Raw genomic sequence first — 15,918 nt, 5'->3', positions numbered from 1 at the left:
TTTCTTCTTGCTCATGGCAGCTGTCACTTTGTGAGGATAGCGGTAAATTCCAGCCAACAGAACATGGCCATAAGGGCAGTATGAGGTGCTATCATCAGTGTTCTTCACAGTGATGGCTTTGCATCCGGAGCAGTGTCTGGCCAGAACCACCACCACCTTCCCGGGTTTCACAAACTTGCCCATGTTGACAGCAACCACCCAGGCCTATAGCAGAAAAGCTCCACAGGGCTTTCCGTGACTGGTTTTTCAGGAGTAGATTGCCAGGCCTTTCTTCCGAGGCACCTCTGGGTGGATTTGAACCACCAACTTTTTGGTTAGTAGTCCAGCACTTCACCATTTGTGCCACCCATGGATGTACATGCATATCAATTCATGGAATTATTACTAATACATGCATATTAATTCATGGAAAAGTGAACAGAGGGATGTACACAAAATGATAGAGTAGTTACCTTGGGAGAGTTTGCAAGGAGACAGGGAAGACCAAGGGGTATTAGGATGAAAAAGCTTTTGTTCTGTCTGTATTATTTAAATCTTTCACAATGAAAATTTATTTATGCTTGCTAATTTAAAAAAATTGACATTAAAAAAAGCAAAGGCTTCTAAGTGTCTGAGGTAGAAGAGTGAAAGAAAAGACTTGACTTGGTTCTAGGCAAAATTTCATTAAGTTTCAGAATACCAGAGATAAGGAGAAGATTCAAAAACTTTTCGGAGAAAGCAAATAGGTCCTGTGGAAAGAATAATAATTAGAATGGCATCTAATTTCTCATTAGCATACCCGGATCATTGGAAGACAATGGAGCAATCCCTTAAAAATTTTAAGGGAAAATAATTTTTGAAACTAGAATTCTATACCCAGCCAATTAAGTATAAGAAAAAGTAGCAATATTTTCAGATATTCACGTTCCCTTTCTGAGAAAGTTACTTAAAGATGTACTCCAGCAAAATGAAGGAGGACATGAGAAAAAGAAAAACAAGGGGTCCAGGAAACAGTTATTCCCACTCAAGACAGCAATGAAGGATTATCCCAGATGACAACGGTGTGTTGACCTTGAGAAAAATCCTATCCAAGTTTGAGCAGGAGAATAGAGGTTTCTGGAGGAAGGGAGGATGTCTCTAGAAAAAAAGTGGATCCCATGCAATAGACAGATGGAAGAAAGATGAAATTATCTTGAAGATATGGTGAAAGGGTATTATTCTTTTGTTAGTAAGCAATAGATAGATGGCTGCAGTTAAGTTGATGCCAACTCATGGCAACCTTATGTATAACAGAATGAAAACGTTTTGTCATCCTCATGATCCTGGCATGTTTGAGTCCATAGTTGAAGCTACTGTGCCAATCCATCTCACCAAGGGTCTCCCTCACTCTCACTGGCCCTCTACTTCACCAAACACGATGTCCTCCTCTAGAGATTGATCCCTCCTGATGACGTGTCCAAAGCAAGCAAGTCAGAGAATATCCTGCTGTGGTCCATAAGTTTTTCACTGTCTAATTGATCACCAGGCCTTTTTTCCTATCCTGTCGTAGCCTGGAAGTTCCACTGAAACCTGCCACTATGGCTGACTCTGCTGGTATTCGAAATACCATTGGCATACAAGCAATAAGAAAGGTAATTATCAACTCCAGGAGAAAGGAAATGCTGAACAAGAAAATCATGGTCCCGTTAGGAGTAATTGACAGACTACAAGAAGAGAGAATCCATTTGTTTTGGATGCTGGAAACACTTTTCTTTGATGACCCAAGGTTTATTTTGGACTCATAGTAAAATAAATATAATAGTAATATCTCTCTTGGTGAACGATATTAACATAATGATAAAAAAATAATGTAAATATTATTTATTTGTTTTTAGTTTTTCAAATCAACTTATAAACAAAGGACTGAACAGAATGTAAAGGTTATCAAACTTTAGAATGTGAAAGTCAGGATGTAGCTGGCAGAGGTCAGGAAATTAAGATGCGGGGAGGAGGTGGAAGAGAGTGAGGACATTTCATAGTCTTCTTTTATCTGGTGAGACACTGTCTAAAGCTGAGGGAACAAGAAATTGAGGGGTAAGTATATTGTTTAAATTTGTAAAAGCAACAAAACTAAAAATGATGCATTTATTAAAAATTTGGGAGGCGGGTAGAATGCTGAATGATGGAGAAAGGAGCCAAATATTGCTTTTCAGAGCAGAGAGCCAATACTGTCTGAGTTAAGAAATCAAAGAGGCATAAGCACACTGTTTATGTTTTCGGAGGTGAACCATCAGAAGTACTCTTTGGAGAGGGAAAAGATGGAGTGGGAGATTATTGCTTCTTATGATAAACCCTTCTTTGCATTTGATTTTGTACCACAGACATGTCTTTGAGATCTCTCTCTCTCTCTCTCTCACACACACACACACACACACACACACACACACACGCACCCCCAAAAGGCTCTTTAGAAATCACCCATCAGCTCCCACTGGGAGCCTCTCAAAGCCCCAAGACCAAGAGGCAGGCCAAATGCCCGAAGGACAGCTTGGAGCTGCATCGCAGAGGAAGCAAAAAGTGTTTCCAGGAGGTGTCGAGCCCCTTGGTGGTTGGAGTGTCACATCCCCTAATGAACACACAGGAAGGGGGGTAAAACGTGCCAGCAGCTTTTCACCAAAGTGAATGGCAAAAGCTTGTTTCCTTTCCATGCAAGGCTGAGCAAGAGTGATAAAATGCTGAAGCTTCTGAGAAAAGGATCTCTCCCAGCGGGAAGGAGCTTATCCTAGGGATTCTCAAATGACTCTGTGCTCATTATTATGTATTTTGTTTACTCAGCCCACCTTTCCAATTACTTGTCAGAATGTGCAAATCCCCCCTCCCTGCCTTATCAATCATGCTCTGGGGATTAGAAAATAGGGCAATGACCCTTATTATCACCACCCCTTCCACAGCACTCTCCCCTGACTTGGTTAGAACTCTTCTTCTGCACTGAAGAATGAATGCAGTGCCCACAGCCTAGAAAATATGATCCAGTTCAAGCCTCTAAGAACCTTCCACTCAGAACAGCGTGATCCTAAAGAAAGGCCAAGTGCACCACGTGAGGTCAGGAGAACTGAGGCCCAGTCTGCCCGGACAACTCCTGGCTCTGTCTCCCAGGGCAACGAGGTGCCTTCAGGTGAAAACAGGGCGCAGACTGGTGCAACCAAACACAAGAGGTTATCATACACCCAGCCTTGTGTAAGCTCAGACTCTGCTGCACGTACACACCGGAAGTCCCCAGCTTAAGGACATCTGACTTACGGACAACTTGTACTTAGGAACGGACTGCCATGAAGCCTACTGAATGAAAAATTTGAGTTAAATACAGTGGTTCATAATAATGAACGCACGCATTAATTTGTGACACTCATGAAAATGCTGGAAGTGTTTAAGTGTTTTATATGCACAGAAATGTAAAATACATGCTATATATGAAGACAAACATTTGACTCACTGACGATCAATAAGAACCGTATGCACCTGTTCTGATTTACCTACAAATATGCCATAAAGACAGATTTAGGAACGAGATCCTTGTAACCTGGGGACTACCTGTGCAGGGTCTTGCTTTGGGGAAGCCAGCCAGGGATTAGGTGCTGCTGTCCCTCTGCTCACCAAGCACATACATGTGTTTTACAACTTTAAAGTTGTATTTTGGTAACTAGTTACCTGAATGAATACTGGCCTTAATCTGGACTAAGAGATCATATCTCTAATTTTCCATTTCAAATTTCTTAGCAAAAAAGCAGCTCGTCAATCCATTCTTTTTCTTTCTTCCTTTCTTCCCTCCTTCCTTCCACCCTGTCTCTACCTCTCTCTCTCTTCCCTCTTCCTTTTCCTGTTCTCTTCCCCATTCCTCTTCTCCTCCCCCTCATTCTCTTTCTTTTCTCTTTCTCTCTCTTCCTCCCTTCCTTTCCTTTCTTTCAGCAAATCCTCTTTGAGCATCAATTACTATATGCCAGGCACTGTGCTAGGCATGATTACAGGATTGAACAAGAAGGTGTCCCTCCCTGGCTGAGCTGTGCTCTAGTGGGAGAGTTGCCCACGAGCCTCTCCCTATAACACCGCTTGGGTGTGTCATCAACTGTTTTCATGAGGCACCAAGGGGCATCCAGAGAACATAGTGACTAACTGGGCAAGGGGAGATAGGTGTGTTCAGAACGTTAGGGAAGGATTTTTATGAAGAAAGTGAAATTTATGCTGAGACTTGTCAAATGAGAAATATTTCAAATGTAAAAAAGATGAAGGGCATTTGGGCAGAGGAAAAAATGGGCAAACAGGTGACCATCCAGGGCCTGATTAGTGAGAGGCCAGAATGCTGAGTGGGGTGGGGGGTGAGGAGGGCAGGGTGTGGGGGCTGGAAGGCCAGGCTGGGCCACGGAGCAGAAGAGCTTCCAGGCCAGCTAAGAGGAGCAACTTCCTTCTGTGGCTGGTGAAGCCATGGTGGATGCTGATGAGGGGCAAGATAGGGATGGTCCTCCCTGGGCACAGAAGTGACAGGCCAGAGATTGTTCAGACAGACAGGGACGGCTCAGAATTAGCACCCTGGTCTCCTGCCTCCTGCCTCCTGCCTCAGGGATCTTGAATGCAAACGTTTTCAGAAGTATGGAAGGTATGGGAAAACACACAAAAGGCTTTTTGTGGGGAGGGAGATGCTGGAGAAGAAACAGAAATTTAGAGGAAAATGGAAGTAAATGATACAATATGACCTACTTAATGTTAACTTGGCAGCGTTAAATATTATGACAATTTGTAGATAACGTGATTATGTTTGGGGTATTCAAAGAGACAGAAATAACAAAACAAAACAAAACTCAATGTTCACATGTTCTTGCTCTCAAATTTTCAGGGAAAGCCCCCCAGAAACCTCAGGAAAAACGTTTTTTATTTTTTCCATTCCTTTTCTGGTCTTTTTCTTTCCTCTCATCACAGGCAACAAGGAAGCTGAGGATTTGCCTGGAAGTGACCAGGTTACACAGAATGTTAATGGTATGATTGCGGATTTTTTTTTCACCTGACTCTCCCAGCAGCTTCCTCAATCCATCACCTCACTGCTATTGCAGGTCCCTCGCCGCCAGTGCTTCCCAAACCTAACGTGTATAGAGTCTTTAACGTGCCGACTCCTGGATCGTGGCCTCCAGAAGCTGATTCAGTAGGCCTGAGGTGGGGCCCACGAATCTAGTTCCAGAGGTGATTCGAGGTAGAAGTCACTGCTCCTCGGGACACCCCCTCCCATGGAAAAACTCAGACCCAGTGGGATGTGGGAGATACTGGAACAGTGGGTTTGTGGAAAAGCTGTCTGGGGCTGAGGGTGGTGAGGAATAGGGAGCCCACCCCAAAAGCTCAGGGGCAGCTTGGATTTTGGGTTCCTGACAGCCAAGCTGTGTGGAATGGCGGGCCGGATAACGCCAGGTCAGGGAGGACACTGCAGAGGGACAAAGCAAGCTGAGACCTTTGAGTGACGTATCCTCAGGGCCCTCAGTCCGGATGGATATGCCTGCGGTTAATCCAATCTGGTGTTAATGTTGAGTATTTGCACTTCTGTGCAGCATTCCATTAATACACCCAGAGGGTTCACAGCTCAGTATTTCCAAAAAAAAAAAAAGTCTTAGAAAATTTTAACAAAACGGGTCTGTAAACAGTCTGGACTACTTCTGCCTTAGAAGTAGAAAAGGGGGAGAGGTCGGACACCTTTATAGTAGTGTGGGGTGTTATAGTGGTGTGCCCACCTCTCCAAATGCTTTTCTCCCACCAGGAGGGGAGAGTCTATTTAACAATTTTTCAGCTTTTCAAACCCGGCCTGACCCCACAGACTGCCTGGGCCAGACCCACAGACGGGGAGAGGCCTGTCTCCTTCCTCTGTATGACAAGGGCGACTGCCCCCTCTCCGGTCACTAATCAGGCCATTGTAAGAGGCCTGCCAATCCACATTGGCTTTCTTCTTTTGGCCACTAGCTAATTGCTCAATTATTTTATTTCCCCGGTAAAACTCTTCAACCCGCCTGGAATCCACATTCAGGAGCAGGCCTGTGTCTTGGGGGAAGCCTCATGAGTCTGGGGGATTTGCTCTCTGTCTGCTTCTCCTGCCTCCCTGCCCCCTCCCAGACCCCATCCCCTGAATTCTCTGAGTCTCCTGCCCGCCGGGGTCTGAGGGCTGAGACTCTGGCTTTCTGGGCCCAGGGCAGAGCTCTGGTGGAAACGATGCAGGGTATGGGAAGAACTTTGGGCTGCCATTTGGTAGGCCTGACTTTTTGCGGGCATCAGTCATTAACTATGTGAATTTAGGGAAGTTGTCACCTCTCTGAGCGTCTTCGTTCTTGACTCTTAAAAATTGGAGAGTGGGAGGGGAATGGACTGGATAGCCAATTTCATACCTAAACTCTCTGATCGTACAACCTAGCAGGGGGAATAGGAGGATGGGGTGTCCTGCTGGACAAACCCTCTGTTGGTGCCAAATGCTCCCAGGTTCCCCCCCATCAAGGAAAGTCTCCCCCTCTTCCCAAGATCAGAAAGCGTTCTCAGTTTCCCTTCCCAACCGTGGGCCACCTGCCCAGGCTCTGCTTGGCCCCAGGAGCCCCCTGAGCACCAAGCCCCAGATGCCCATCCCTGCAGGCAGTAATGTTGCTTAATCTGAGAGCCCTCGTGCTGAATGGGCAGTCCTTGTCCCTGTTGAGGGCTTGGTTCCAGAGTCAGCTGGCTCTGTGCTGAGGGACCAACCCAGGAGTTAGCAGCAGGACATCTGGGGAAGAAGAAGGGCAAGCAGATGAGGGTCCCACCATTTTATTCTCTTCTCGGACAATGACGTTTTAATTTAACTGGTTAGTCACACCAGGTGCAGAAGGGGCTTCTGGCCACCCTGAGGATTCCAGGGGTCCTCAGCCCTGAGGCATCTCCTAGGTGGAGAGAGTCTTGTATGTGTCCTGTGGGCATCCACTGGGCACCAGGAGCCTGGTCTCCCTTGCCCTGTGACACTAGGTCCCTGCTGAAACCAGCACAGGAGCCACCAGGCCTCATTGCATGTCTCCTGCCCCAGGGGAGCTCCGGAGGATCTAGATGCTGAGGGCTAGGCTGTGGCGTGTGAGTGCAGCCTGCTTGTTAGATCCTTGGCACCAGCCTGGCCAGGGATAAGCCACAGGGCTTCCTCTGGCGCAATGGTGCTACTGGCAGACTATCGCATATTTATGGAACACCAGCCCAGAGCTACTTCCAGGGACTGAGGGCCACTGGCCATGGGTTGCCTGTAAATGTGACACTTCTGCACCTTTTGGCCTGACTCCAGGCCCAAATGTTTGCATCAAGCAAGTCCTTTCCCTGCTAATCACTTGCAAACAAAGGCAACAGATATTCTTTTGAAGAAAGCTACACTTGTCACAGAGAGAGCAGGAGGGCCTGTTTGGGCCAGACGCAGAGGTGAGGCCGTATATTTCAGGGGGTCTTCAAACTATGTGAGAGGGAAGCTCTGAGATGGGATTTGAAGTCCTTTTGTTGAATGACACAAATTATATGGAAATAGGGGTGGGAGAGAAAGGAAAGGGGAGCAGAGAAGAAGCCGAGACCACGACTGTATTGTCCCCTGAGGTTCTCCTCCCTGAGGTTCAGTTCTCAGGATTTCTTCAGTTTTTCTTACCTCATTCTGTGTACATGTCTGTTTGAACAACCCCGGCTCTGGCACTTACTAGCCACGTGACCTAAGGCAAGTCATGTAAGTTCTATGTGTCAGTCTCCTCATCTATGAAATGGGAATAATAATGGCAACGTCCTCACCAAGTTGTTGTGAGGATAAAGAGTCAATACATGTAAAGCACTTAGAACAGGCACACAGCATGGTCCATTTAGCCCTATCAGCCATTATGAATATTATCAGTGTTATTATTATTCCTCCCCCTTTTTGCATTCTAAGCTCCCTCTTCCACTTCCTACTAAAAACCCTCTAACTGCCCCCAAGAGCTATGGTGGCAATTTGTGCATGATATCCCCTGGGCTCTCATTTAGGGTAAATTCCACCCTTGAGCACCAGAAAGTTCTTTCCTTCTCTGCCTGGAGTGTGTGAGGAGCGTGGAGGCAGGGGGATGACACGAAAGTCCTGTCAGTGACACAGCATACCCCATAGAGGAGGCCAGAGAAGCCTGGCCTCAGGGCCTGGTCACTGTCCTCCACCACCATCATTGCTTACCTCCCACATGACAGAACACAACGGGGGCAGACTGTCTTGTTCAAGAAGGGCTTCCTTCTACGTATTCTCAAATCCCCTGTGCCAGAAGGGGCCTCTGCAGACAGACGCCTGGGTTTACTTGCCAAGCTTTCCATTTACTGCCTGAGTGAGCACCGGCAGGTTATTCACTATGGAGGGCTCCAACTTTGCATGAAGAAAATGTGGCTGAGAGGAACACCTGCCTCCTAGGACTGCTGGGAGGATTAAATGAACGAATACGTGAGCAGAGTTTACAACAGCGCGGGGCACACAGTAAGCACTCAAGTAATGATTGCTATTCTTGTTACTGATAATTTTGCAGGAAAGCCACACCTCTGAAAGCGCAAAGACCAGCCAGATAAAAATCATAGCAAACCCTTATAGAGTGCCAGGCGCTGGGCTAAACACTTTACGTGAATCCATTCATTTAATCTTCATACCAACCCTATGAAGTAGATCCTGTGATTGTCAACCCTTCAGATGAGAATGGAGCCCTGTGGCTAAGTGGTTAAGAGTTCAACTGCTCAACTAACATAATGTCAGTAGTTTGAATCCACCAGCCACTCCTTGGAAACCCTATGGGCCAGATCTACTCTGTCTTATAGGGTCGCTATGAGTTGGAATCGACTTGACCGCAACGAGTTTTCAGATAAGAAAACCTGAGAACTTAAGTAACTTTACTAAGGTCAAAGAGCTAGTAAGCAGGAGCTGTATATGAATTCAGGTAGTCTAACACCTGGGCTTTAGAGACAGGGCAAACTTTTCAGGCACTGGGGAGCTCTCATCCCACTGGGCCCAGGACCTGTGGCTTTGGGCAGTATGACTCTGAGCAGCTCTGGCCTCTGCTTTCTAGGTTCCTGCCGCAGGCTGGCTCAGGGTGAGCGCCGCTGGTGTGAGGCCAGGTGGCCAGGCTCGTGTGTGAAGCATCCCCAGCACACTTCCGCTGCCTGAAGTGGGGACCCGCTTGTTGTGGTTGCGTGATTACACAGACAGCTGCAGAAGCTGCTTTTCCTGGGACTGCCAAAGAGAGAAGAGTTGCCAGATTTCCTGTCCTGACAGTGTCTAGCTTCCTTCTGTCACTGGGGAGACAAGGACTGTGACTCAGCTCTGAGGGAACAGGAGTGGGGCCTGCAGGGCCAGAATGATGGGGGATGGCCAAGAGGAGACAACACTGGGCGTCTGTGAAAGTGCCCAGCATGGGGCCTGGCCAGTGCTGCCAGGGGTGCAAATATTTTCCTTCCTTTCTTGCTGAGGAGCAAACCTGGACCCCAAGTGTGGCCCCCAGGAGAGAGATTTAGAGCAGCTGGCTAATGGGACTCTCTTTTTCACAGAATAGGACTGAGCCAGGGCTGGGGAAACTCAACAGGCACTAAAATTATTGTTGAGCAGCTGGGACAGCAGCAGCCAGAGGCCCCAGGCCGGTGTTACTTCCAGACAGCCCTTTGTGCCCTTTCCAGACAGCCCCCTCCTCCAGGCTCATGGACCTGTCTGGCCGCTAAGCCCCCAGGAGGTCTGAGGGGTGTGCTTTCCCCCCTCCCTCCTCCCGCCCACCCCCCTCCAGGCCCAGCCCAGGGCGCCTATAAAGCTGCCCTGGGCCTGGCTCTCAGCACACCCTGCTGGGCCATAAGTCCCTCCTGCACCCTCCTCCGGATCACACTCCTCTGCTCCTGGCTCCTGAGCAGCAGCATGTGGCCGCTGTGGCTCTGCTGGGCGCTCTGGGTGCTGCCCCTGGTTGGCCCTGCGGCAGCCCTGACTGAGGAGCAGGTCCGGGCCAGCCTGCTGCAGCAGCTGCACCTCAGCCAGGTGTCCGTCCTGGACAAGGCTGACGTGGAGGACCTGGTCATCCCTGCCCACGTGAGGGCCCAGTACGTGGCCCTGCTGCATCGCAGCCACGGGGTCCTCTCCCGCGGGAAGAGGTTCAGCCAGAAATTCCGAGGTGAGACCTCCCTCCCTGCTGCTCCCCAGGCTGGGGGGTGGTGGGGCTAAGGCTGGTCATGCCTGTTGTGGTGGTGTCAAAGGGGTCCTAGCTAGGGCTCTGTGGGGGGCTGCCTGGGGGTCATGGCCCAAGGGGTAGTGAGAAGGGAACACGGCCCTGTGAGCATGGCCCTGTGAGCATGGTGGGCTTTGGCCCCTGGTCTCTGTACACTGAGGGCCCCACCCCTCAAGGCCAGAAGAGGTGTGGCAGGCTAGACCCGATGGCAAGGCCAAGCCATCAGATGAGGGCAGAGAAGAGAAAGAGCCAACAGTGGGACTGGGTGTGCCAAGGCCCCAGGCTCCACCTCGAAATGCTGTGATAGAGTCAGGACTTCTTGGGGTCCGGTTCATACTGCTTCTAGTAGCCTGAGGGGGCCCCGGTGGCTCAGTGGTAGGCAAGGAGACCTGGGTCTAATTCCCAGCCAACGCACCTCATTCTGTCAGTGGTGGCTTGGGTGTTGCTATGATGCTGAACAGGTTTCAGTGGAGCTTCCAGGCTAAGACGGGCTAAGAAGTAAGGCCGGGTGATCTGTTTCTGAAAATCAGTCAGTGAAAACCCTGCGGGTCACAATGGTTTGATTCCGTGGCACATGCAGTCCCCGTGAGTCTGGGCCAGCTTGACAGCCTGACCTTGAGTGAATCATTTAAAAGTCTTTTCTAAACTTGTTGCTCATCTGGGAAAATGGTTTGACAGTCTTATCTACCTCCTAGTATTGTGACTTACCACACAGTATCGCCATCATCAAAGTGGGTTGGCGTGGATAGATACGTGCCCTTTTGGGGTAGTGGAAAAATAATACTATGCTGTTCAGCTGTCAGGGATGCAGTGGGGCTGGGGATCACCTCCTCAGTGCCTTGAGCCAGATCCAAGGCCGGGGGCCCCCAGAGGTGAGAATTCTGATCCCAACGTCTTGGTTGAGGTCATGGTGTTAGCTCAGGGACCCAGAGCTACCCCCTCCTGCTGGGATGGAATTTGTTATAAAAAAGGCCCCAGACCCAAGGGAGATTTTAGGGTAACTGGTAACCTTGGAAGGGGCCCTCGTGATGCAGTGGTTAAAGCACTTGGCTGCTAACCAAAAGGTCAACTTTGGAACCCACCAACTCATGGGAAGAAGATGTGACAGTCGGCTTCCTGTAAAGATTACAGCCTTGGAAACCCTGTGGGGCAGGCCTCTATAAGTTGGAATTGACTCCAGGGCAGTGGGTGGCTGGTGTAACCTGGGTGGTGCAAACTGTGTACTTGGGGAAGGTTGGAGGTTTGAACCCACCCAGAGGCCCTAGGAATCTATATTTCTGAAACATCAGCCATTGAAAACTATGGTGTACAGTTCTACTGACACACGTGGCGTCATGGGTTTGCGTCTACTTCATGGCAATTGGTGTGGTAACTATGCAGACAGAATAGGGGCTAGTCTCTCCCAGCCCGGCTAGGTGCCCCATCAGTGGTCCTGCCACGGTCAGTGCTCCCCCCGTGCCTGGAAAGGCTCTGCTAACCCTGCTCCTGTTCCCAGAGGTGGCCGGCAGGCTCCTGGCGTCGGAGGCCTCCACGCACCTGCTGGTGTTCCGCATGGAGCAGCGGCTGCCCCCCGACAGCGAGCTGGTGCAGGCTGTGCTGCGGCTCTTCCAGGAGCCGGTCCCCAAGGCCGCGCTCCGCAGGCACGAGCGGCTCTTCCAGCGCAGCGCCCGGGCCCGGGTCACGGTCGAGTGGCTGCGCGTGCGCGACGACGGCACCAACCGCACGTCCCTCATCGACTCCAGGTGGGGAGGTGGGGGCCGCGGGGTGCGTGTGTGTCGGGGGGACGTGGGCGTGGGGCGTCCCGGCTGGACCACCGGGAGGGGGCGGCGGGGAGAGGCTCCCAGGGCCCCGCGTGACCTCCCGCGTCTCCGTGTCTGCTCCCAGGCTGGTGTCCCTCCACGAGAGTGGCTGGAAGGCCTTCGACGTGACCGAGGCGGTGAGCCTCTGGCAGCAGCTGAGCCGGCCCCGGCAGCCGCTGGTGCTGCAGGTGTCGGTGCAGAGGGAGCACCTGGGCCCGCTGGCCTCCGACGCCCACAAGCTGGTGCGCTTCGCCTCCCAGGTGGCGGGGGACGCGGGGCAGCGCGAGCCCCAGCTGGAGCTGCACACCCTGGACCTGAAGGCCTATGGGTAGGCGCTGTGGGTCAAACGGTGAACCTGAAGGCCTATGAGTAGGCGCTGTGGGTCAAACGGTGAACCTGAAGGCCTATGGGTAGGCGCTGTGGGTCAACCGGTGAACCTGAAGGCCTATGGGTAGGCGTGGGTGGAGCGGAGACGCAGGCTGACCGAAGTGGTCCCCGGGGCCAGGTGGAGCTGGGGGGTGCGGACAGCTCCGGGAAGAGAGTGATCCCCCACCATGTAGCAGAGTTTCTAATGGTAGAAATGTTTATTATTCAAATATTTTATTGAAAAATATCTTCAGTGGAATTTTATGTTGCCTGTATTCACTTTACCTTTTTCCGTGATTAATTCTTTTAAAAATATTAGTATTAGCTGTTAGTGAGGTTGGACAGCTTTCTGTTACAAGGAATAATTTCTTCAGGGACAAGTTAGTAATGTGGAACGGACCGGGACTGTGTTGCGGGGTGAAGAACATGGCCTGGCTCTGCCTTTCCTGGCTGCAGGCTCTCAGGCATGTTACTGAACACCTTTGGGTGTCAGTGTCATTGGGTATAAAATAGAGGCAATGTGTGGACAAAGTGCAGGTATCATGTGAGATAATTATGTGAAGTCCCTAATTCAGTGTCTGGCATACCACCAGTTGCAAAGCTGATCCCCACTCATGACAACCCCATGTGTGTCAGAGTAGAACTGTGTCCCATAGGGTTTTCAATGGCTAATTTTTCAGCATTAAATTCCAAGGCGCCTCTGGTGGACTCAAACCTCCAAACTTTCAGTTAGCATCAAATTGGGTTAACTGTGCCACGCAGAGATGTCTGGCATATTAGAAGATCTTTAATAAAGATCTTAAATAAAAGTTTATTATTAAGGAGCCCTGGTGGTGCAGTGGTTAAGCAGCCGGCTGCTAACTGAAAGGTCAGTGGTTTGTTCCAACCCACCTGCAGCTCTGAGGCAGAAAGATGTGCGGTCCGCTTCTGTGAAGATTACAGCCTTGGAAACCCCGTGTGGGCAGTCCTGCTCTGTCCTGTAGGGTTGCTATGGGTCAGAATTGACTCGATGGCAGTGGGTTTGGTTTTTGGGGTTAATTTATTACATTTTTATAATTCTAGCTACCCATCCTTTATCACACGTATCTAGCCTTTATAGAGTAATGAGAGATGGATTATACATCTCCCTCCCAGCTGCCCCGCTATGCCACACCCTGGGTCCCCTGCCCTCAGCCCTCCCAGCTGACCTCTGACCCTGCCTCTCCTTGTCCCCACAGAGCTCAGGGTGACTGTGACCCTGAGGTGCCAGTGACTGAGGGCACACGCTGCTGCCGCCAGGAGACCTACATTGACCTGCAGGGGATGAAATGGGCTGAGAACTGGGTCCTGGAGCCCCCGGGCTTCCTGGCCTACGAGTGTGTGGGCGCCTGCCAGCAGCCACAGGAGCCCCTGACCTTCCAGTGGCCGTTTCTGGGGCCGCGACAGTGCATCGCCTCAGAGACGGCCTCCCTGCCCATGATTGTCGGTATCAAGGAGGGAGGCAGGGCCAGGCCCCAGGTGGTGAGCCTCCCCAACCTGCGGGTGCAGAAATGCAGCTGCGCCTCTGACGGGGCAACCGTGCCTAGGGAGCTGGAGCCATAGGCCTGTGATTGGATGCTGCACAGAGGCAGGTCTTAATGTAGGTCTGAATTTTGTACTTAGCAAGCTACCTTTGCCCCGATTTAGTGCCCCTATTTTATCTTACCTTTGCACTGCTGTCTTCCATTTTTCCCACCCTTGCTGTCCAGCACCCATCCTAAGCACTTACACGCAGGAATATTGCTGAGCTCTGGTGAGAAATCCTGACTGACTTACCAGAGGATCCAGCCAAGCAAGGGACACATTGTCAGCTGGGGATTCCTATTCTCTGGCAATTCTCAGCTGAGGGTTCTCTGATGAGAACTAGGGAAGTAGATCTGATTTATTCTATTACATGATGAATTAAAACAAAACAACACACACACACACAAATCCTTATTTCCCACTGTTTTAACAGAATTTATCGCCAGAAAACCACGTGTTTAGGTTGCTTTGTTTAGCAAAAACAATTGTATGTAGATAATCTGCTGAAATAAAATAAAAGTGGTTTCGCTCTGTTTCTGTATTTATTTAATTTATATAACAGAGCTCTGGTGGTACAATGGTTAAGTGCTTGGCTGTTAACCAAAAGGCTGGTGGTTAGAACCCACCCAGCAGCTTCGAGGGAGAAAGACCCATTAATCTGCTTCCATAAAAGACTATAGCCAAGAAAACCATATGGGGCAGATCTGCTCTGTCACGTGGGGTTGCTATGATTTGGACCTGACTGGCGGCGCCTGACGACAACACTTCACATAGGAGTCCCTTGGGGGCTCAAATGGTTAAGCGCTTGGGAAAAAGGCCTGGTGATCTACTTCTAATAAACCACAGCCATTAAAAACTCCGGAGCACAGTTCTGCTCTGATACACATGGGGTCTCCGTGACTCGGGCAACTGGTTTATATAAGAGAGAAGGGAGCAAGAATGAAAACAATATAAGGATTTGAAGAAAGAGGGTGGTCTGCAATCCCCAGTTTCTAGGGAGTGCTGAAGACTGCAATAACTAAATTATAACTAGGTTTTCATTAGGCACAAAAACCCTTTGCCAGTGAGTCAATTCCAACTCATAGCGACCCTATAGGACAGAGTAGAACTGCCCCACAGGGTTTCCAAGGCTGTGATCTCAGAAGCAGGCTGCCACATCTTTCTCCTGTGGAGCGGCTGGTGAGTTTGAACCAAAGACCTTTTGGTTAGCAGCCGAGCACTTAACCATTGTACCACCAGGGCTCCTTTAAGCACAAAAGGGAATTATGTATTAGATCCATTAAAACAATTAGGATCACATACCTAAAAGACAAAGGTAAAAAGTAGTTAACTAGACCTGGGTATCAGCCAAGGAGGATGGTGCAATATTCATGATTAGGTAGAAAAATGAAAAGGCAGAATGCAGAGATGTGGTGAGATGAGAAAATATTTTGGATTTTAAAAAGCCACCTTGGAGCTTTCCAGCTGCTGGATCTCCAAGCTTGACCTTGCAGGCGACCTCAGCTGAGACTTCACCCTGGTCAGCCTGGGCCTCAGCTCGCCTGGCTCTCCTAATGCCACTCAGCACCCTTGCCCCAGCCGCTTCCCCAGTAGGGCCACCAAAGACCTTCAGAGCAGCTGCCTGGCCAAATAAGAGGCTTGTCCTCTAGGAAAACCAGAAAGGAGGTAGGACACAAAGAGGCGCCCCCGGGAGGTGACCAAACAAACACATGTGCTGCAACTTGGATAAGCCTTGAGTGCAGTATGCTAAGTGAAACAAGGTCAAATGTATGATTCTTTTCTTATGAAATATCCAGAATGGGCAAACCCACAGAGGCAGAAAGTAGATTCGTGGTTGCCAGGGGGTGGGGGAATGGGATGCTTACTTAATGGCACGAGGTGTTTATGTTTTTAATGACTATAGCATAGTGGTGATGATGATGAACATTTGAACCAACCTGCAGCTAGTTTTGAAACTAGAAAGAGGTGTTTGCACAACATTGCAAATGCACTAAATGCCATTGAATCGTACACTTTAAAGTAGTTAATTGCAT

General features: G+C 49.7%; 1 protein-coding gene across 2 annotated transcripts; it reads left to right on the top strand.

Moving 5' to 3' along the window:
• Window positions 1-9,874: 9,874 nt before the first annotated feature.
• LOC126066952 (left-right determination factor 2-like) lies at window positions 9,875-13,924 on the top strand. Of its 2 annotated transcripts, XM_049868476.1 has the most exons (5): window positions 9,875-10,124; window positions 11,674-11,702; window positions 11,805-11,920; window positions 12,063-12,305; window positions 13,561-13,924. In XM_049868476.1, the coding sequence occupies exons 1-5, from the start codon at window positions 9,875-9,877 to the stop codon at window positions 13,922-13,924; spliced, it is 1,002 nt and encodes a 333-aa protein (XP_049724433.1). The 2 variants fall into 2 exon arrangements, with proteins under 2 accessions (XP_049724433.1, XP_049724432.1); XM_049868475.1 differs by having other exon boundaries at window positions 11,674-11,920.
• Window positions 13,925-15,918: the final 1,994 nt, after the last annotated feature.

The sequence above is a fragment of the Elephas maximus genome, chromosome 24 (assembly GCF_024166365.1).
Source record: "Elephas maximus indicus isolate mEleMax1 chromosome 24, mEleMax1 primary haplotype, whole genome shotgun sequence".
Taxonomy (NCBI): domain Eukaryota; kingdom Metazoa; phylum Chordata; class Mammalia; order Proboscidea; family Elephantidae; genus Elephas; species Elephas maximus.
This window is presented reverse-complemented; position numbering and strand designations above follow the sequence as displayed.

Bases quoted from the DNA above. Each gene is read 5' to 3' on its own strand.
- LOC126066952 (XM_049868475.1), top strand. From the start codon at position 9,875: ATGTGGCCGCTGTGGCTCTGCTGGGCGCTCTGGGTGCTGCCCCTGGTT. The intron at 10,125-11,673 runs GTGAGACCTCCC...TCCTGTTCCCAG, and splicing joins GTTCAGCCAGAAATTCCGAG to AGGTGGCCGGCAGGCTCCTG. The intron at 12,306-13,560 runs GTAGGCGCTGTG...TTGTCCCCACAG, and splicing joins CTGGACCTGAAGGCCTATGG to AGCTCAGGGTGACTGTGACC.